We start from the raw sequence: 22971 nt of genomic DNA on the forward strand, positions 1-22971 counted from the left end.
CCTTATCAGTGGCCATCTCTTCTCCCTTATTTGAGATTATGGTCACCTTACCTGAGGTGCCCTTCTCAACAAGCTCATCCTTCTCAATAACCTCTCCAACCATTTCATTACTCCCAGACCCCTTGGTACACTCAAATCCCAGATTCCAAGGAAATGTGTTTTTTTGTTTGTTTGTTTTTTAAAAAGGAGGAATTGCAATTCCAAGTTTTTTCATTTATTTTGAAAGAAGCATAGGAAATACACATGTAAATAGATCTAGTGTAAGAACAGGAAGGACAAAGTGCTAAAACAAGCCAAAATTATTTGTATTAATGTAATGACCATATATTCTAGGTTCAATGTCAGAACAGTCAATTAATTAATTGACTATTAATTGTCAGTTAATTAATGTCAATGTCAATTAATAGTTTGCTAAGTTAATTGCCTGAAACCTGGACCCAATGGTCAACGTTAAACAAAAATAAGATGCCAGAGTGAATGAAATACTCCAGACCACAAATAGGCAATCAAAGAACTGCAGACCGGATCCAGCCTGTTACCACCTATTTGTGTAGTTTAAGTTTTATTGGAATACAAGACATACCCATTTCTATTGTCTCACTCCTCTCTGGTTACCACAGTAAAGCTGTTTAGCTCAGAGGAGACCATCTGGCTCACAGAGCCCAACATATTTACAATGTGGCCTTTTACAGAAAGTTTGCCACCATTCTCTACATCAATGTGATTTGATCCACAGAACCCTGGGGGTAACTAGAATACTTACAGGAAATCAGTAAGATCAAAACTATTTTCACAATAATGCTAAGAGGATATTTGTATTTTACACCTCATTGACATTTGCACACAATATATTTTGGAACTTCTGCCATCTTCATATAAATTAAATACAGTAACACCAAACTAAACTTTTAGTCATCTCCTTTACTTCAAGGTACTCAAAATGAAAAAGGCAGCGGCAGGTTTATTCTGAAATATCTTTATGTAGTAAAAATCATTAATATTATTCAATCCCAACTATTAAATATACATTGTTTTTAAGTATTCTATGACAAAAATGACAACTACATATAAAGCACTTCTGCGACTTACAAAGTACGTCTATCTCATGGCAAAGTACCTGCCCAACTGTTTAAGCTGTGTGCAGAATTTGCTGCTTTTTTTGTCGTATACTTCCTATTTGAAAAATGACAATCTTTGATTATTCAGACTTTGGTTTTTGACAGACTTCCTCAAAAATGATTAATGTGAGCCTGTTGTTTCAAGGAAAAACTCACAAATTTGTTACCAATGATAAATGTAACCCTTTAAAAAGAAAACTTGTATCTACTAGTATGAGCTTCAGGGCTTCCCAGTACCTAAGATCTTTCTTATAGAATCCACAGGTATACTAACAAATGATTTTTTTGTGTTAATAAAATGTATCAATACCTCCAAGATATACGTTACTCAACAAACCAGTGTTTTCCAAATGACCAACTTATTGTGCTACAAAATCATATATGGGTAAAATATCCACTCAAAGTGAAGAGAGTTCAAGGAATATTGGCATTAAGAGTAACAGAAAATCCAACAATGCAGATTCATATTCCAAAATGAAACTAATTATCAGTTGCTAGCTTTTGATTTAGTATCAAGGAAAAACATCCACAATTATCTGAATGGCTATTTAAACATTCCTTTCCAATTCCATAAGAGAAAGGCTGGATTTTCAATATATTTCAATAAAAAGATATTACAACAGATTGGATGCAGAAGCAGGTAAGAGAATCCACTAAGCCAAAATATAAATTTGCAAATATACAAAATAATGTAATTCTTCTCACTGATTTTCATTTTACAAAAGTTTTCATTTAAAGTCTTATTTAGGCTAACATGTAGTAGGTTTATTATTTTAAAATGACTAAACATCCTTTAAATGTGTTTCAACTTCTAATACAGAAAATACTGATAATCTATATAAACAAAATCACTTTGGGGTCCTCAGTAATTTTTGAGTGTGTAAAAGGTTACTGAGACCAAAGTTAGAACCCACTTACCCTTGGTTTTTACCTGTTTAGAGGGTGGTAACACATACGCATACATATGAATACCCCCTTCACCACAGCTTTGAGAAATACAGCCTCAAAAGGCCCTGCAGTAGTGCTCTGCAGGACAGAGATATCAAAAGGAGATAAAACTACTCATATTCAATGAATTTAATGGGAATAACAGGCTTCTGGAGTGACAGAGGCCAATTACTGACCCTTAACCAGGGACATGATATGGTGCCATTACAGGTAGCCCAGTGCAGTAATCACATTTGACCCAGAAAAATCTTTGCAGTAGCTATCAAGGCTATACTAGAATGGACTAATAAAGGCTTCTTGAAAGTGTTTTTTAAAACTTGGTACAGGGTGTTCAGAGAACTAACCTAAATCAAAGGACTTACCACCCCTTACTCATTTCCAAGACCTGAGTTGGCCACCAACTACAATGCCAAAATTTTATACTGTTAAGTCTTCTTTCTAGCCTTCACCACAAGGACCTGTGGCAATTTTCCAGGTGAGTATTCAGGGAAGGTAATTAACCAATTTGGGGGAACTCTTGAACACTGGCTGAGGGGAACCTAATTGCCACCAGATTATTTACGATCAAGTGGTAAGTGGAGTCTGGGCCCAGTGGGTTCCCCACCATAGGTAAGAGGCATCTCCTCATATTCAGAATCTGCAGTAGAAGAGCCATAAAAACTGAGGGGGAAATCCCTGTTGCTCCCGTTACTCACAGAATGAGTGAGGACTATTATGGCAGAAAGAACCAGGTAAAATCCCTAAAACTGACTCTCATTTCAAACGACATGGGGAGGAAATTTCTGTCACATTTTTATGTCTTATGTATGTATCCTGTAGAAAACAAATAAAAACATGTAAATGATTATCATAAACTTAATCAGGTAGTGAGTAAATCTATTTCACATACATCTTTACTGGAGCAAATCAACAAGGTCACTGCTACCTGATATGTAGCTAGTGATTTCTTCCCTGTCTATACCTATTAGTATAGATTAGGGGTTGACAAACTTTTTTTTCCCCCGGGGAGCGGGGCATGGTAATTAGCAAAACTGTTAGCCAGATGGTCTCTGTCACAACTACTCAACTCTGCCAAAAGCAGCCACAGGCAACAGGTAAAGGAACAAGCTCTCTGTATTCCAATATAGCTCTACTAGCAAAAATAAAAAATAAAAAAAAGGTACCAGAGAGTGAGCAATAAAGCTCATGAATAGTCAGGAGCATGTCAGTATATGGTATATTTGAGCAGGCTGCTATGACTCATTTACCAAATAACTTTTAGGGCTGCCTATTCTGTGTGAGACCCACAGCAAGACACTCTTGCAACAGGTCCACACTAACATGCAAGTTGCTCTGCCACTTGAGACATATTTCCCAGCAGATGCTAACAGTGTCTTCAGCAGAAATGGATACTGCATGGAGATTTTGGCAAGTCCTATAGAAGAATCAGTTGAGACCCTCAGAATTTTTGAAGCTGGTAGCTATTTTTCTCTTGTAAAATGGACTGCTACTGGATCTGAATAGATATTGAAAGACTGACCACAGTCTCCCGTTATCATGTTACCTTAGTTGCCGATCATAAAAATGCTATCTAACTCATCAACCCATTAACTTGAGTGTGCATAGCAGTATTCCACTGTCAAGTACATGTGGCATATATAGGATGGAGTTCTAACAAGTACTGATGGCACAAATAAGGTTCAAGAGGTTCAGGTTCCCAAGGTTCTTATTCCTGCTACATTGCTTGTTTTCTCTCCATCACAAGTAGGGCATTCAATATGAGGGGAAAATAACTGGAAGACCAGGTTTCCTGATAATTCTGCACAATATGCTGACATTATTCAAAAGCACAGTTTAAATACTAGAGCCCCACTGAGGAGTTATCATGAAAAACAGCAGTGAAAGGAAAACTTCCCAGTAGCAACATGTTAAGCAGTGTCCTTGATGATGCCTTGGAGAAATGGCCACAGCTATAAAACTATAGTGATTTGTGGATACTGGTCAAACAAGTGAGTGACTTGGAAGAAACTAGATTGAAATCTGAGAACAAGGAGATTTGCAGAAGAGGAACATGGATGAACCTCTTAAAAAGGGCAAAAGTATGATATATAAATTCCTCTAAGCATTTTATGTCCTGCTGCAAGGAACCTCATAAAAATCAGATGGGCAAGTTGAACATTCTCTGTATAGCAAGTTCTTTAGCCACATCAGTCCTGTTCAAAATGTGAATGACATGCAGAAAGTGAACCCCCAGTGCTGCAGCGCTTTCAGGAAACCAATCACTTGGTGACTCTTGATCACTTCCATCGTGAAAAGGACAGTAATTTGTTCTCACAATAACAGTTCATCATGCTCTATATAGATTACCCTTCCATGCCCACAATGTTTCTGCAATAAACACCATTCCTGAACTTACAGGAGGTTTAGTTTACTCTTATGGTATTCCTCTAGAATTGCTTCTGAAGAATGGATTTTATTTTACAGAAAAAGATGTATAGCCATGGCTCATGCCCAAGGGAGTCAGATCCCACCACATGCGCCAATCTCTAAAGCAGTTGGCCTGATACAATTGTGGAACAATTTATTGAAAACTCAATTATAGTAGTAGATGGGTGACATTTTGATGGTTAAGGTAAAGAATGGAATACATGCTCTGAACCAGACACTACCCTGTGAGACTAATTCTCCCATAGTTAGAATAGATGGGGTTGAAGAACCAAGGATAAAAACTGGAATAGCTACTCTGTTATTCCTAGAACCTTTAGCAAACATTTTGCTTCTTCTCCCTACAATTCTGGGTCATGCTGATTTACAGAGCAGATATGGCCCCCACATTCCCCTACCCCACAAAAATTTCCTTTACCAGGAGATACAACCAGGGTCCCATTGAACTGGAAGCTTAAACTACCACTTGGCTAATTAGGGTTCCTTATGCCACTCAACCAACAGGCAAAGAAGGCTGAATTAATATAACTAAACTTAATTATCCATGGGAAACAGTTTGTCCTACATGAGGGCAGGAGGAATATTACTGGAATTTTCCAGGGTGTCTCTTGGCACTACAGTGTCCAATGATAAAGAGTCAAATGATAAACTACTGCAACTATATTGTAGGATGCACCATTAATGACAGTCTCCTCAGATCAAGAAGTAAAATCAGCTGAGGTGATATCTAAGGTAAAAAGTGGAGTGGGTAATAGAAGCTGTAAATACCTTCCAGAGTTACAAGGCTAAATACAGAAATAAAGAAAATTATATATATAAAATATATTAGATTATATATCATGGATTAAATATATATTTAATATATTAAACCTATATATAGTAATCAAGTTTTTATCTTTTTTCCTTCTCTCTTTCCCCTAGTATGTAACATATGTTGTGATAATGCTAGTTAACCCTATACTTTAACATTTAACTTACAGAGTATCAAAGAGAGATTGTATCTATGAGGAAAAATGAATGAACATCAGTATGTTCACTCAAGGATGGCTAGAATGACATTAAGTTTAAGTCTCACCTTTGGAAGAGAAGGATAGGGTATCTAAGAAGATACGAGGGATGTAAATTCAATGATATCTGACAGAAACATGACATTGTAAGTGCCTTTATTTGGAAGTTCAATATGAATAAAAGAGATATGTAAGATTACTGAATTTCAAATGAGGGTACAGTGCTAGGCTGTTGTCATCTTGCCATTGCTCTCACCCCTTTTCTAGAATCTAATCTGCAATGTAATGCAGATTCTCTATTTTCCAGAAACCCCTTTAAACTTCAAGTTTGCCAATGAAAAGAACAGTTAAAAGGTTTGGAAAGTAGAAAAGCAGCCCAGGCTAACTCTCGGGAGGTGGCTCTATCCAGATGCAGTTTCGCAGTAGCTTCCTACCATTTTGTACTGCAGATGGAGCCACATCACTGGGGCTTGAAAAGATTCTTGAATGTTGCAGCAGCTTCCCAGTGAGCCAAAGAAACAATGAGCTTTGGTGGGTGCTTATGTTTTCCTCATATTTCACTTAGAACTTTCCTGTCCTTCAGTAGTGACTACTTTGATACTACCAGCCCCAGTTCTATAAATGTTTGTGTAAACCCTAATTCCCATACTAAATTCTTTGATCCCCCCCCAGAATATATAAAGAGTTTCTGTTTTCAAAACAGAGATTTAACTATATGACAATATATGAATATTACACAGCAGAGTCAAACACAAGAAACTGTAAAAGTGGTAAGGCAAGAAACAGAGGTTAAAATATATAATGTATACGTAACTATAAATATATTCACTTGGACGAATAATAGAACTAATCATTAATGTTCTAAAAGGTTTTTATTAGCCACAAAACACCTCAATAAATTTTGAAGAATAGAAAAATTAAAGATAATTTTCTCTAATAAGAAATGATAACATCAGTAACATTAATAAAATTGAACAAAACCCACCACATACAAAACCTGGAATTTTAAAAAATACTATCATCTGAAACAACAAGGAAATAACTGAAATTTTAATATCAAGAAAGTTACAATAATGAAACTATACATAACCCCAATCTTGAATTTAGCCTTTACTAAACAATGCTCAGAGAAAACTGTTATCTTTTTATATATACATACACAATTTAAAAAGAGGAAAAGTAATTTTCAATTCAAGAATTTGGGAAAAAACTTCAAATAAAACAAAGGAAATTGATAAACAAAAGGAAAAAGAAGCTCCTGAAAACATTTGAATTTTTCAAAAAATCATTTCCCTAGAAATCCAAAACTCTGATCCATTTTTAAAATCCATTAATAGATTTATGCAGTCTGTTACTTTCAGAATGTTTGCAATAAATATTAACTATTTTAAAATCGCAAGTTTTAATTTCATAAATATATCTCATTGTTACATTTATCTAAGGTATGAGTAACTCAAGGTAATATGATTATACAAAAAATTGATTTGATTCACCAACATTTTAAATTTATAATCACAGGCTAAAGTTAATTCTTACCTTTTTGCTATTTGATTCTCAAGATGTTTAACTTTTTCTAATAACTCTTTCTCAACAGCTTCTCTCTCCAATTTAAATTCTTTTAGGGCATTATGAATAGCTTTTTCTTTTTCACAATTAAGCTTCTTAATTAACTCTTCTCTCTCTTGTTCCTGATTCATGATTAATTTCTCTTTGTCCTTCTCAAGTTTCTGGATGAGAGTTTCATACCTCTCCTCTTGTTGGGTGATTTTTTCATCTTTTTGTTTTTCAAGAGCACTCAATGCTGAGTCCAATTTACTCTGCAGTTCAACTATTTCTTCTTTCAGGTTTTTTTCTATTTCAAATGCTTGATGATGTAATGATGTTACTTGGTTTAATTCAGCTTTAAGTATATTAGATTCTTCTTCATGTTTACTAATTAACTCTGAAATACACTGATCTTTTTCAATTGTCATTAAAGTTCTTAGCTCTGCTAGGCCCACCTGATAATTTTCACTATTATCCTGAATCTTTTGGTTTAGTTTACTTATCTCTGTTCTCAAATTTCCTGTCTCTTGTTCAAGGAGAGATTTTAAGGTCTCATTCTGCTGGGCTCTGGTTTCTTCCAGCAAAATTTTTATTTCATCAGTTTCTGCTTCCTTCAATGCAAGTTCAACCTCTAACTTACATCTCATGTCTGACAAATCAGACACCTTGAGTTTTAACTCCTGTAGCTGTTGTTCTTTTTCCTGAATAATTGTGGCATGAGACTCTTGTATCTCATTGATTCTTTGTTGATTTTCATTTTGTAATTTCTCCAAAGAAACTTTCTGGTCTGTCATAACTTTCTCAAACTCCTGTTTGTGCCTGACATGCAGAGTGTCCTCTAATTCCTTTAGATGACTTTGCTCTAAGCTCTGAAGTTCTGTCCTCAACAACTGGATCTTCTCATCATTTTCATCATGGAGCTTTCTTAAGTCTTTTAACACTATCTCTCGTGACTCTTTTAGTTCTTTAATTTCACAATTTTGAGCATGAATTATATTTTCCATCTCTAATAACTTCTGATCCTTTTCATTCTGCAGGCAGATGACAGCTTCTTTTTCATGTTTAACCAAAGCAAATTCATTATCTTTATTTTGTAAAACCTCCTCAAGGCACACTAAGTCCCCTTTAAGCTTTTTAATTTTGTTTTCGTTTTCTTCACTCTCCTTTATTAGTGCATCAAGTTTGCCTTCATATTCGCTTTTTAAAGACTGTAGTTCTTTTTGATGTTTTTCATTTAGTGTTACTTCCACAGAATATTTTACCTTTTCAATAATGTTTCTTATTTCTGTTGCTGTACACTTTAAAGAATTTGAGAAGTCACATTGTTCTTTTTGTACAAATGTTCTGAAGTGGCAGAGGTCTTTCTTGATGGTTTGTATAGTGAATTGGGAGTCTTGGGCAACGACCCTACATTTTTCCAATTGGACATTTAGAGAAACATGATCTCCTGAATCCTCTTTACCACACATATTTGTATCCTGCATACGTCTACTGTCTATTGCATTGATAACTGATGAATAAAGTGACTCCACCATCATTTCTGGACTTTGTGGATCACTTATAGGATTAGGAGATGATAAATTTTCTTCTATTACAAACTCATTCACAGCAGACATAAAATCTGATTCAGGACTTTCTGCTAATGAATCCAAGTCTAATGAAACTTGGTGAATAGTCTGTTCTATGTTGGGATGGGGGATAGTTTCAAAATCAAATGTATGTGCATCAATGCTATCTGGAGACAACTCTTCTAAGGGACATACTGCAGGACATAAGGGATCCTGAACAGTGAGTGGAGGGGGAGTTCTTGGTGAGGTAGTAGTTGTAATTCCTGTTGCACTTTCTACCCTTGGTGAGGATGCTGACTGTGGGGATGTCTGACTCATGGATGCCTGGAAAAAAGAGAGAAAGGCTTACACAGCTGCAGCAACATAAATGTTTTACACTAACAAAGTAAATCATTTGAAAGAACTGAATTTGCCTTTTGTTCACTCAGTAGATCTGTAATCGTCTGTGACATTTCATCCAAACTTTGTGCTGCTTTTACCAAATTATGTAGAGCAAGTACATGCTGGTGTAGTGGTTCAAAATCACAAAGTAAGGGAACCCTGAAACAAAAGTAATCAGATTAGGTTTCTAATTTCTTAATGAAAAGATAAATACAATAAAACATTTTAATCTGTCAAAAATTACTGCATTATCATCCTCTTTCATTCAATACCAGAAATAGCTCAAGAAGCCTAAGATATAATCATTAAAATGGTAAATCAGAAATCTCTGACAGTATGCAAAATCAGAGCCACTACTAGAAAATAATTAATAGCATATAAGACAGGAATTTATTTATTTTCTGGTCATTTTTACATTCTGCAGAAATTTCTTAAAGTAGCCATACGAGAGACAGTCTATCATAAAATAGTTCTACTCTAGCATCTCCAAGAGTGCTGGTGCTGTTTTCCACAGCTCCAGAATAATGAAAACATTGTAAGGTGATACCTAAAGTTAAAAATACTAATGACATTTACCTGAGGAATGGCTGAACTTCTGAAGGACAAAATGATTGCAGAAACTGTAAATCTTTTAATGAAATATCTGGAAGCTCACAGTCAAACTTTCGAGGTTTCTGTGTCTGTACAAATAATAATAATTTATCATAAAATATACAGAATAAATTTATAAATCATCTGTTCCTATAATCAGATTCAGTAAAACAAATTAATGAAAGTGCTTCAATTGATCTACTCACATTTAATAGAATAAAATAAATGAAAAATGAAGGACTATTCAATGACATGGTGTATTATTTTTCTGAGTCTCAAATAACTGGGATTCACAAGCTGTTGATAATCAACTGATGTACTCATTCCTGCCCATTTCTATTTTCAGCATCTTTTTATGGGAATTCTAGCACTTCTGTCAACATTAAAGGAATCGTCTGTTTCACTACTACATAAATTATTCTCAAATTTTTCCTTGACCTATAGAATGATCATGAGGATCTCTCCAATTTGAGCCCTATATCTATCCCTATCACTTAGCAGCATGCCTTGTTTCAAAATGGTAAAAATCATTTTTCCCCATGTTTCCTTGCCATTCACTTAACCTTTACATTTTTAAAAATACAAATCAGTTAATTAAAAAAGAAATTACATGGTAAGCCCTACTATTTCTTTACTATACTGCCAAGAACTGAACCTTTAAAAATAACTCCATTTGTTTCAATCTTTACACAGATTTAGAAATGTTAAGATTTTCTTATTTAAACAGAGTTTCCTAGATAAATAAATGTGGGAAACCTATTATATTACTCATTCTTAGATATATATTTAAGGCCCTGAGAAATCATGCAGCACAGAAACTTGTTTAATAGCTAAGCTGAATGCCTAAGAAAATACAAACAAGGAAAGCAAACTATGGCACTTCCTAAACTTCTTGCACCTGGTTTAAACTTTGTGGAATCTGGTTTACAAATATCTCACAGTTATTTTTCATGATTTCAATGAAAGCTACCTGAAGAGTCACTCTATTCTGATTTGTCAACACATAAATAAAAGAAAGAGGGTCCATGGGTAAGAATAAAAAGGGAGAGAAAAATAGGAGAGGATAGAGGGTGAAGAAAAGCAAGAAGGGGAAGGGAAAGAAACAAAAGGTAAAGAAAGGGACAAAGGAGAAAAAGAAAGACAAAATACGAATAGGAGAATCTATTCCTATCAATCTTAACAGTTCACTAAGACATCCCCTCCATGCTAAGAAGAGTCTAGATCAAAACTATAGCCTTCCAGTCAAGATGGCTAAGGTGGCAATGCAGGTAAACATGGCTCCCCACTTCACACAACCACATCAAAATTACAACTAAAACATTGAACCACCACTGAGGAACATCAAAAATCAAGCTGAATGTAAGTCTGACAACTATGAAATCGAGGTGAATGGAAGTCTGACAACTATGGAATTAAAGAAACCACATCCATCCAGGCTGGAAGGCATAGATGCAGAACAAGCTGGTCCCAGAACCTCACGGATAAAAATTTGGGAGGGATATCTCAGGAATGAGGAGTCCCAGACCCACACCAGGCCCCCCAGCTCAGGATTCCAGTGCCAGGAAGATAAGTCCCTACAACTTTTGGCTGCAAAAACCAGCAGGGATTGAATTGGGCAAAGAAACTGCTGGAGACCCAGTCAGTTCCTCTAAAAAAAACCTATACATGGGCTTACCTACTCAGACCCACTCTCTCTAGAGCTCTAGCATTGGGATGGCAGCTTGAAGGGCACCATTGAAATAGAGGGAGAGACTGAAGTGTCTGGCATCAAGGCGAGCAAAGGTCATTGTCCCTTTGCTAAACCCTTTAAACACCGAGCTGGTAAGCTGGCGCCATATCTGAGACTCCAGAAACCTGGCTAACACTGTCTGACCCTTGGAGATCTCCTGAGACTCCACTCTACCCAATTCACCAGCCCACCCAAGCTACTTTTCCATAAGAATGGCTGCTCTGGGCTCCTAAATCCTATCAAACAAGCAATAGGTTGGCTTCAGAGAGCCCTAGCAGCAGCCAGATTAAATTCACAGCTTGGCTTTGTTTGGGAATGTCCAAGCCCAGGATAAGTAGCAGTCATCTCAGATTGTTTTACAGCTCAGGCACGGTGCCCTGGGCAAAACACAGGTGGGGGCTGACATTGGCCTGCACCACCCAGGAAACTCCAGAACCAGCATACCCACTGGAAAGCTACAGACCATGCCGGAGCACCACCACCCTGCCCCTGCACATCTGATCCTCCATGGACGATGGAGGTTGGTGGTCAGTAGTCCTTGCAGCTGACTGGCCTGGTTAAGTCCCTCCCATTGATCTGCCAACAGCAACCAAGGCTCCACTACAAGAGGATGTACTCAGCCCACAGAAAGGGCACACCGACTACATTAGGCCACACTACCAAGACTTGGAGTCAAAGCAGTTCTACCTAATAGACAGAAACAAACACAGGGAGAATGCCAAAACAAGGAGACAAAGAAACAGGGCCCAAATGAAAGAACAGATCAAAACTCCAGAAAAAGCTAAACAAAATGGAGATCAACAATCTATCAGATGCAGAGTTCAAAACACTGGTTTTAAGGATGCTCAAGGAACTTAATGGGGATCTCAGCAACTTAAAAAGAAGATCCAGTCAGAAACGAAGCATACACTAACTGAAATAAAGAACAACTTACAGGGAAACAACAGTAGAGTGAATGAAGCTGAAAATCAAGTCAATGATTTGGAACATAAAACAGCAAAACACAACCACGCAGAACAAGGAGAAAAAAAGAATCCAAAAAAATGAGGATAGTATAAATAGCCTCTGGGACAATTTCAAGAGGTCCAACATTTGCATCACAGGGGTGCCAGAGGAGAAGAGAAAGGGCAAAAAATTGGAAATCTATTTGAAAAAATAATGAAAGAAAACTTCCTCCAGGAACCACAGAGAGTCCCAATTATGATGGATGCAAAGAGGCCCACTCCAAGGCATATCATAATTAAAAGGCCAAAGGTAAAAGATAAAAAGAGACTCTTAAAAGCAGCAAGAGAAGTTAGTTACCAGATGGTTGCCAAATTGGAGGTGGGAGGGAGAGAACAGGTTAAGAGGTGAAGGAGGTAAGAAGTACAAATAGGTAGTTACAGAATAGCCAGGAGGATGCAGAGTACAGGAAACAAGAGTAGCCAAAGAACTTTTTCATGACCCGTGGACATGAACAATGGTGGGGGGACTGCCTGAGGGAATAGGGGGCCCTGGGTGGAAGGAGGCAAAGGGGGAAAAATGAGAACTGTAATAACATAATAAAATATAATTTTTAAAAAACTGTAAATATATTTTAAAGCTTTGTAACTGGTGTATTTAAAGCCAAAAACTTTATGTTGATAAAAAAATTTGATAAATACCTCTACTTCTGAAATCAAGGTTTGAACACATACAAAATTTAGTTATGGTTAGGAAATAAATACATACACAAAAGGACGGGGGCCAGGAATCCAATCCTCTAAACAGGCGATTTCTTAAAAAAGATTTCCCTATATAAAGAAATTAAGAATGTGGTTATTTTATAACTTTATTTAGGATAAAAAGCAAAAACCAAAGGGAAAAAAGCGCTCTGGTTTTTAAAAAATAATCTGACAATACTTCATATTAAAATTTAAGAATGGAAACTCTACAGACCTTAAAAAGAATGTTTCCATAGATTTCAATGCTAATTAAAACCATACACATGCTACAATCTATTCATATCCTTAAAATAAAAACAGCAAATTTTAGTTAAAAAATAAACTTAAGTTATTAATGAAGAGCACTTACTAAATAATTTTCCAAAGGATTCTCTTTTTGACTTTTCAGCTTCATATAATCGCTTTCCATCTTTGACTAAAGCACCAGCCCACTAAAAGGAGGAAAGTTTGTTAATATCACACAATAATTCATTAAAACTGATACACAATTAAAGCAGAGTACAACTTTCATACCTCCCTGTAGTGTTTTATGAACATTTTTCTCCTTACAACTTCAACAACAGCTAAGCAGTACATCTGAGGAACTGTACTAAGAGCTTCAACAATTTTAACTCTTTCTAACAGCTCTATTACGAGGCGAAGCAAAGCTTGCAATTTCTCTCCATCTTGATCAGCATGAAGCATTACAAAGCAACACCACCTATGGAATGAAATTGAGACATACAAACGCTATAAAAATAATCTAAATCCCAAGTTAAGCAATCAAGTATTTCAATATAGTGTTAAGCGAAAAATATGCCGCCACTTGGGAGAAATTAAGTAACATTAATTCTAAATATCTTAAATTAGAAATAACAAAATAACACTTACTTCAGTCTTACATGTAGGTTAGTTGCTAGTTCTTGTTTGGCGGTGGTACACTTCTGCTTAATATCCAACAGTTTTCTATGATTTTGCAACATAATCATCAACTGATTTGCATGACTCAGGCATAAATCAGGTAATACAGATGCATCCTTCAAGTTTTCAGCTCTCATCTGATTAGCTAAAAATCCCTTTGAGAGAAAATATTTTAAAAGACATTAACTTTGTTTTATGAGAGATGTGAACATTCACTTAGAAGGAAAATCTTTATGTTAACCAAGAACTGTCCTACATTCAAACAAAATTTAAAATCTACTTTTTTTAAGGTGGTACATGTGGATGTAGCAAAAGATTCAGTTTTTTAAAAAAAGTCTATGCTTATCTAATTTGTTTTCATTTTCATCCTAGAAAGAAAAAGTAAAACCCAGAATGAGAAAATAACTTGTTGAAGGACACATTTAACAGACAAATTAGAACTAGAATCCATGTGTCTAGACTTCTTCTACACATGGGTCAGTCAGAGCATGATGTTAAACAGTCACTAATTTTAAACGATGAAAAAGAGTAACTGATTTAATTTTGACCAATGAAATTCAAGAATATATTGTACACTTACCCAAATTAAAAAAACAATTAATTGACTTTGCACTTTTCATTTCTGGACTACATTTTGTTCTACTAATGGACGAGATACTTGTGCTCTCTTTAGAGTAATGACTTAACACTGCGATTTTACAGTACATTTTATTATTTGGTCAGAAAAATATACTTTCTTAGATATCATTTTAATATATTTTCATAAGTGAAACTTACATCATTTTGTTAAGCAGGGAAGAGATTGTTTTTAGGCTACAAATTAATTTATACAAATGTGTCATATTTAAAAGTCTTCTTTTCTACACACAACGAGCCAAACTGAAACCCAACAGCGAATGCTTTAAAAATGTCCAAAGGGGATAAGATATATAGAAGATGGCGGCCAAGGAGGGGGAAGCTACTTGCTCTTGCCCCCAACTTGGATTCTCAGCTGATCTTCTGACAAAAAACCTGAACAATCAATGGAATCCTAGCTAATATGAAAACTGGAAGCCAAAGAGTACAGAAGACACTTCACAAGGGGTGGTAAGGAGATTTTATAGGTTAAAGGGGAAATACCCTATGCATGGAGCCTGCAGCTGAAGAAAGGCTAGTCAGAAATCACAGCTTCGTGGCTCCCTCCTAGGGCAGGGAATCCCCAGACCCAGGCCAGGAATGACTTGAGAGGATATATGAAGTCGAGGAGATCCAGGCTACACACACACAGTGAGCAGCAGGCCCACAGCTGCAGCACCAAACACCAACTGGGAAAGTGCCAGAGAGAGGGACTCTATCTCCCGAAAGGATCAGGGGCCACACCTGGGTCAGGTGGAGGCAGGCTGCGGCCAGCTTTGACTGTAAGACACTTTTGGTTTTTGGAGAGGTAGTGTGCGTGAAAAATTGGACAGTGACTTAGTACTGCCCTGGGTGTGCCACAGAATTTTTAAAATGGGAGCTGAAGTGTGCTGGGCCGGGACCCCATGCACAGCTGCCCTGCCGGCAAAGGGACAAGATTGAAAATGGAGTTTACTCCCACTGAGTACAGCTGGACAGGTAGATTAGAAAGTTACACAGCAAAGGGATTTCTGGGCTCTAGCCCAGTGCGGCTAGCAAGCCGGGGCTACACAAAACAGAGTTTGGGACTGGGTCCATTGTGAGGGCAGTGGGCTGGGAATTAGACAGGCAAGAGTTGAGCACCTGAGACTATTTGCAGCCAGGCAGAAAGAGCTCAAACCTCTGGGAAGGTAAGGATGTACTCAGCCCCTACCTCCTTCAGGATTGCCAGCACCACAGCCAGCAGGGAAGCTCTGCAGAAAAGGCAGGACAGGCTCATGAACCCCCTGCCATAGGCCTATCTGCAAGAGAGTCAGGAAGAGAAACACCAAAGGGCCCATTTTGTACTTCTCTCAGGGAGACAAAATACACTGGTTCCTAGGGCCCTATTCCACAGAGGCCAACAAGGCAGGGGGATCAGAAATCAATGCAGCAAGGAGGAATCACGGCACCGCCCAGCCTTGGCTAGCATACAGAGCTGCCATCACCAACAGGTAGGTAACAGCTGACCCTCTTACAAAGATTGGGCCCTCTCTTCAAACGGACAGCTGGTTTATCAGAAACTATACATTACTGGAAATAAGCTGGGGCAGATCAAGGTAGATGACGCAGGGGCATGGGAACATACCCACAGTTTTCCCAAGAGACTGAACAGTGCCTCCCAGGGGAGACCCAAGGGTCCCACCCCGCCTCCCCAATCCCAACAGAAGACCCCTCTAGAGGCAGGTGAAGGTGGTACATGTGGTGCTGCCAAAGGTTGGATGTCCCAGAAGAAGACAAAAAGCAAGAACACCAAACTCTGCTTTGATGAATTCTACCTCATTCTTCAGAATTTGTTATTTTTTTCCTCTCACATAGCCTTTTAACATTTCTTCTTTTTCTTTAATTCTATTCCAACTAATTCACTATGGTTGCCTTTTTTATTTTTATTTATTATTTAATTTCAAATCTCATATTGCACCCTTCCTTGTCTCATTCCATTCTGCCCTATTATTTTCATTTTAAATTTCATTTTCCCCCTTTATATGCATTGTTCCTATTCCTTACTTATACTATTTCTCCTCCCTCTATTCTCTCACAGTCATTTTTATTTTAGTCAGCTCATTTTCTTTTTCCCTTTCTTATAATATTCTTATTTTCTTTCCACCTTCATGAATTGTTGTTTGGTATGGATATTGTAGCTATTGCTATTTTTCTTTAATTTTACTATTCATTCACTATTTTTTAATTTCAAATCTCATAGATTACTCTCCCTGTCTTACTCTATTTTGCCTTCCTCCTGCACTTGCTTATTTGAGTTTGGAATTTTATTTTTTCCCTTTCTTAGCCTGGATTCTTTTCCTGACTCTTGTTAGTTCTCACTCCCTCTATACTCCCAAAATCACTTTTCTTTACTGTAGATATTTCATATTCTCTTTTCTCTTTCTTATAATATCCTTATGCTCTTTTCATCTTTATTAATTTGGCTCATCTGTCATTGTTGTTGACCCTGTAGTGATTTTTCTTCAATTTTGTTCCCATTGGTTCACTGTTTTTTAATTTTACTTCAAACCTCATATTATACTCTTCCTTTTCTTAGTCTATTTTGCCACTGGCCTTTCCTTTTTTATTTATGTTTTTATATTTTGTTTTCTCCCTTTCTCTGTCCTCTACTCTTATTATTCCTCCCCCCCCCCAAATAATTTTTCTCTCCTTTAGTTCTTTCCTATCTAATAATAATCTTAATCTTTTTCCACCTTTACTAATCTTTGCTTATTTGCTGTTCATATTCCTGATGTGGCTGGAGGCAGGTATTTCTGTTGGCATGGGTTTGGTTTTCTGGGTAGCTTTCCTCTGTTCTTCCAGCACCTGTACAATAGCATACAACAGGTGGTAGGGGCTGTGAATGTCAGCCAGCAGGAGGGGAAAACCCACCAACAAATGACCAACTTGGGCGTGGTACAGCCCAAGTACAAGGGAGCCCAGAAAACTGAATAAAGGGCATCCCTAGAGCATCCAGATCAGGAGATCAAAGAGACTGCACCACTAAGTTCCACAGAACTCTGAACACATAAGGTCACCCCACAAAGTCAAAGCAGAGCAATGTGAGATGCAGACACAAACAGAATGACCTAAAATGCGTAAATAAAAGGAAAGGAGGAATCCCCAGAAAAAGAGCTAACTGCAATTGAGGCAAGCAATCTACCAGACACAGAGATAAAAATAATGGTTATGGGGATGCTCAAGGAACTCAGTGAGAACTATAAGGAACTTTATAGGAGCTATAAGGAACTTAGTGGGAATTAAAACAGCATGAAAATGGATATAGAAACTATGAATACGACGAACCAGGAGGAAGTGAGGAATTAAAAGCAGGCTAGATGAAGCAGAGGATCAAATCCATAAGTCGGAAGACAAAGTAGGAAAAATCACCCAGTAAGAGCAATAAAACAAAAAAAAAAGACTCAAAAAGAATGAGGATGGTTTAAGGAAGCTTCAGGTAAACATTCACATCAGAGGAATACCAGGAGAAGAAAAGGAGCAAGGGATAGAAAATCTGTTTGAAAAAAATGACAGGAAACTTCCCCAGCTTGGAGAGGAAACAGTCATTCAAGTTCAGGAAGCACAGAAGGTCCCAATCAAGATGAACCCAAACAGGCCCACTCCAAGGCACATCATAATTAAAGTGCCAAAAGTTAAGAGACAAAGAGAGACTCTTAGAGGCAGGAAGGGAGAAATAGTAACATACAAGGAGGCTCCGTTAAAGCTATCAACTGATTTGTCAGGAGAATCACTACAAGCAAGAAGGAATGGCAAGAAATATTCCAAGTAATGAAAAGCAAGGACCTGCAATCAACGCTACTCTATCCAGCAAGATTCTCCTTTAAAATGGAAGGTGAAATAAAAAGTTTCCAAGACAAAAGAAGGCTAAAAAAGTACATCTCGACCAAGCCAGCACTGCAAGAAATGCTAAAGGCACTGTGTTTAAAAAAATAAACAGAGAGAAAGAGATGAACACAAGTACAAAGGGAAAAAAAGGAAATGAAAATTTACCTGTCCATAATAACCTTAAATGTAAATGAATTAAATGTTACAATCAAAAGGCATAGGGGAATTGAGTGGATAAGAAAACAGGATCCACATATATACTGTCTACAAGAGACCCACCTTGGAACTAAAGATCTACGTGGGCTGAAAGTGAAGGGCTGGAAAAAATATTCCAAGCAAAAGACATGGAAAAAAAAACAAACTTGGGTACCAATACTTATAACAAAATAGACTTCAAAACAATGGCCATAACAAGAGACAAAGAAGGTGACTATAATATTTAAGGAAGTAATCCAAAAAGAGAATATAACCCCCATATACATGTATGTAACCAACACAGAACATCTAAATACGTAAGGAAAATCCTAGAGGACATTAAAAGGAGAGCGACAGTAATATAGTCATTGTAGGGGATTTTAACACCCCATTGTCAACAATGGATAGATCTTCCAAACAAAGATTCAAATAGGATACTGTGGCATTGAACACCACTCTATATCAACTGGACTTATTGATACTTAACAACAGACCATTTCACCCCAAAGAAGCAAAGTACACATTCTTTTCAAATACACATGGATCACCTTCAAAGACGGACCACGTGGTAGGACACAAAACAAGCCTTAACTAACTCAAGAAAACTGAAATCTTATCAAGCATCTTCTTTGGTCACAACAACTTGAAACTAGTAACCAACCTAAGGAAAAAACTCAAAAACTTTCAAATATATGGAGACTGAATAACATGTCATTAAATAATGAATGGGTTGACAATGACAAGATCAAGAGAGAAATCAAAAAGTATCTGGAATCAAATGAAAATGAACATACAACAAACCAAAACCTATGGGACACAGTGAAGGCAGTCATGAGAGGGAAGTTCATAGCAATACAGGCATATCTAAAGAAGGCAGAAAAATCTCAAATGAACACTCTAACCCTACATCTGAAAGAACTAGAGGAAAAACAACCAAAGAAGCCTGGAGCGAGTAGAAGGAAGAAAATAATCAAGATCAGAGCAGAATTAAGTGACATAGAAACTAAAAAAAACAATCCAAAGAATCAATGTTTTGTGATTCTTTGAAGTCACAAAGAACCAGGAGCTGGTTCTTTGAAAATAGAAACAAAATTGACAAACCTTTAGCCAGACTTATAAAGAAAAAGAGAGGAGCCAAATAAATAAAATCAGAAACAAAAGAGAAGTAATAACCAATTCCACAGAAACACAAAAGATTGTAATCGATTACTATGAACAACTATATGACAAGACACTGGACAAACTAGGCAAAATGGACAAATTTCTAGAAACATACAATCTCCCAAAACAGAAACAAGAAGCAGGAAGCCTGAAGTCTTATAAATAGCAAAACTGAAGCAGTAGTCAGAAAATACTCCCAGCACACAAAACCTTTGGACCAGATGCCTTCACAGGCGAATTTTACTAAACATTCAAAAAAGAACTAACCCTTATCCTCAAACTATTCCAAAAAAAGAGAAAATGTAAGAAGAGGGAAGAAAAACTCATTTGACAAGGCTAGTATTATTCTAATTCCAAAATGAGGTAAAGACACAACAAAGAAAGAAAATTACATGCCAGCATCTCTGATGAACATAGATGCTAAAATCCTCAACGTAATATTGGCAATCCAGATCCAGCTACACATTAAACAGATCATATGCCACAATCAACTGGGATTTATCCCAGGGATGCAAGGATGGCATAACATTTGCAAATAAATAAACACAGAGAATCAAGATGGCGGAGGAGTGGAAGTCACACTGACCTCCCAGGACCAATCTGGAATTACAACTAAATTGTGGAGACACCACCTGAAACAAATAACTGAACAATAATGAAAGAGGAGACTTATAACCTTGGACAGACAGAAGAATCAGCTTTGGCACAACCTAACTGGTAAGGAGTACGGTAGAGACTCAAGAAGAGGCAGCAGCACCACAGGATATTGAAACAGACAAACTGGATCCCCCTCACAAGAGCACAGAGTAAACCAGTACCTATACTATTTATAATACAGGATTATCCATTTATATACAATAAATTCTTACAAAAACATTAGGCTAAAGGAAATTTGGCAAATGACAATTCAGAAAAAATACATGGCAAATTGTTCTTATTAAGTACTAGGAATGTTGACTGATTTTCCTTTATGGAAGGTATTATAACATTATCAGTTAATATTTAAAACATTCAAATACCTTATCCAGTGATTCTCATTGTAGACTGTGTCTAAAGAAATACTAATGTAATATTGCATGTCAACTATAATAGAAAAATAAAAATAAAAAAACTTCAAAAAGAAACACTACAATATGCACACACACACAGATGCTTTGGGATATAAAAATGATCTTTGTAATAAGGAAAAATGAAAATAACCTAAGTGACCATCAAAAGAAGTACGGTTAAGTAAACTGATTATTTCAATGGAGGATGAAAAGAGAATGACATTGTAGAAGAAGCAGAGATCAAGAATTCAGAGTTCTGCCTCTACTGGTGGAAGAGCGTAATGTAAAGACCACATTTCCTGTAGCATTAGCTTATTACATATCCAAAAAAGCAGTAAAGGAGTCAGACATATTGATGGTGCCTGGATTTAGGGGGAGGAAGAAACTTGGAGAGTGAGTTAGGCAACTGGAAATGTTCTGCCCTACAGACAACTGCTGATTCCTGAAGAAGAGCACAAAGCTAAGAATAAGATTAACAATTCTTCCAATAGCTCCTCACGGAGGGAGGAAATAAAAAAGATGAGAGAACAGTGCTAGCCCAGGAAAATGACAATGAAACACACTTTGCTTTTAATACACTCAAAAAGCTGTATCCTAAGAAATAAATAGATTGGCCACCACAAGGTCTGGGAGACCAACTTTCCATCTAAATCTCTGAAACTGGATTAAGGCGATCTAAGATTAAAACTGTTTCTACCATACGCCAAAAGAAAACAAACTCTCTCTGTAAGAAAATGTTATCCTTCATATTTCTTTGATTTTTCTTATCAAAACTAACCAGGCTCATGAAAAGGCAAAACCACATTAATTAAAACTGTAAGAAACAACAAAAAATATATATAGACACACAGACACAGATAAAGGAGTTAAAAGATATAGTCTTTAAATTATTACACGCTTAATATAATCAAAAGATAATGGATAAGGCTGAATGTCTTGTTAGATAATTTGAAATTACAGAAATAAAAGAACTAAACTGAAAATGTAGAGCTAAAAATAAAAAACAAAAATATTAAATTAATGAGTTTAACAGCTATTTACAGTTGAAAAAATCTGAAAATTAATCTGATCTGTTAGGACAAAAGAAAGTATCTAGAATAAAGTGCAGAGATATACAATAATACAAAACACAGAACACAAAGGTAAATGGAAAGGATGAGGTAAAAGGTCTAATACATGTGTAATTGAAATCAATAAAGGAGAAGAAAAAGAGTAAGACAAAAGGCAAGATTTGAAGAGAAACTGATTGAAAGCCGCACTTTCAAGTAGTTCTACAAGCCCAACACAGGAGAAACAGAGAGAAAGCCACACCTTGCCCTATCATGGCTGAAAAGCAAATCGCTAACAGCCTAGAATTCTATATCAAAACATATCTTTCAGGAATAAAGGCAATTTAAAGTGATTTTTTCAAATGAAAAAAAGTGAATTTCCCACCAAAAAGAAACAATAAAAGATAATTTAATGTGTATCAGCCTTTTATATATCAAGTATTTTAAAAGGAAAAAAGCTAATATGAATAGAAAATAACATTTTTTTAAATAAAAATAACCCAAAAGGCAAAAGCAGAGAAACAAAAAAAGGACACAGGATTAAAAGAAAAATAGAAGAAAAATCAGAAATGACTGCTCTAAAGACAAATATTCAGTATTTACAACAAATAAGTAGACTAAAAGATTTAACATACTTTCAAGCTATTATAACCTTGATTCCAAAACTTGATAAACACATAACAAATTAAAAACTATATATAAATGTTTGCCAGTATGTTAATCTAAATCTAGATATATGTATAAAAGACAATATATTATGACTACACAGAATTAATTCCACAAATTCACATATGGTCCAAGATTAGAACTTAAATGTAACTTTACAAATCTGATTAAAGGTTTCTACTGGAGAAGTAAAAAAAAACCTATTACAAACATTAAAATTGTGAAATGTTTGGCCTATTTTCTATAGATCAGGAATTCAACAAAAATAGGCATAATTGTAACAATACTGGTGGTCCAGTGAGTTCTAAAAGACAAAATAAATAAATTCAGTTTAAAGTAAGGTGGCTGAATCCTAAATCAATGGAGAAAATGAAAGACTGTGGAAATTACAAGATAAATTAAATTAGTAAATTATACATTAGCACCCATTATGATGATTATTTGTCATGATGTAATCAAAAAAGACATTTACACAA

At 36.2% G+C, this 22971-nt stretch overlaps 1 protein-coding gene across 4 annotated transcripts in view; it reads right to left on the reverse strand.

Moving 5' to 3' along the window:
* RB1CC1 (RB1 inducible coiled-coil 1) overlaps positions 1–22971 on the reverse strand; it is a 97612-nt gene that overhangs the window by 27168 nt on the left and 47473 nt on the right. For all 4 annotated transcript variants that reach the window (XM_054595013.1, XM_054595012.1, XM_054595011.1 and 1 more), the window contains 7 exons: positions 13885–14069; positions 13528–13714; positions 13364–13445; positions 13022–13083; positions 9568–9671; positions 9024–9150; positions 7034–8934 (listed from right to left, as the gene is read on the reverse strand). In XM_054595013.1, coding sequence (XP_054450988.1) covers positions 7034–8934; positions 9024–9150; positions 9568–9671; positions 13022–13083; positions 13364–13445; positions 13528–13714; positions 13885–14069 — 2648 coding nt within the window. The remainder of the gene's footprint in view (positions 1–7033; positions 8935–9023; positions 9151–9567; positions 9672–13021; positions 13084–13363; positions 13446–13527; positions 13715–13884; positions 14070–22971) is intronic.

Source organism: Pteronotus mesoamericanus, unplaced genomic scaffold (genome assembly GCF_021234165.1).
Source record: "Pteronotus mesoamericanus isolate MK-2021 breed Mesoamerican mustached bat unplaced genomic scaffold, CSHL_Meso_final scaffold_54, whole genome shotgun sequence".
NCBI lineage: Eukaryota > Metazoa > Chordata > Mammalia > Chiroptera > Mormoopidae > Pteronotus > Pteronotus mesoamericanus.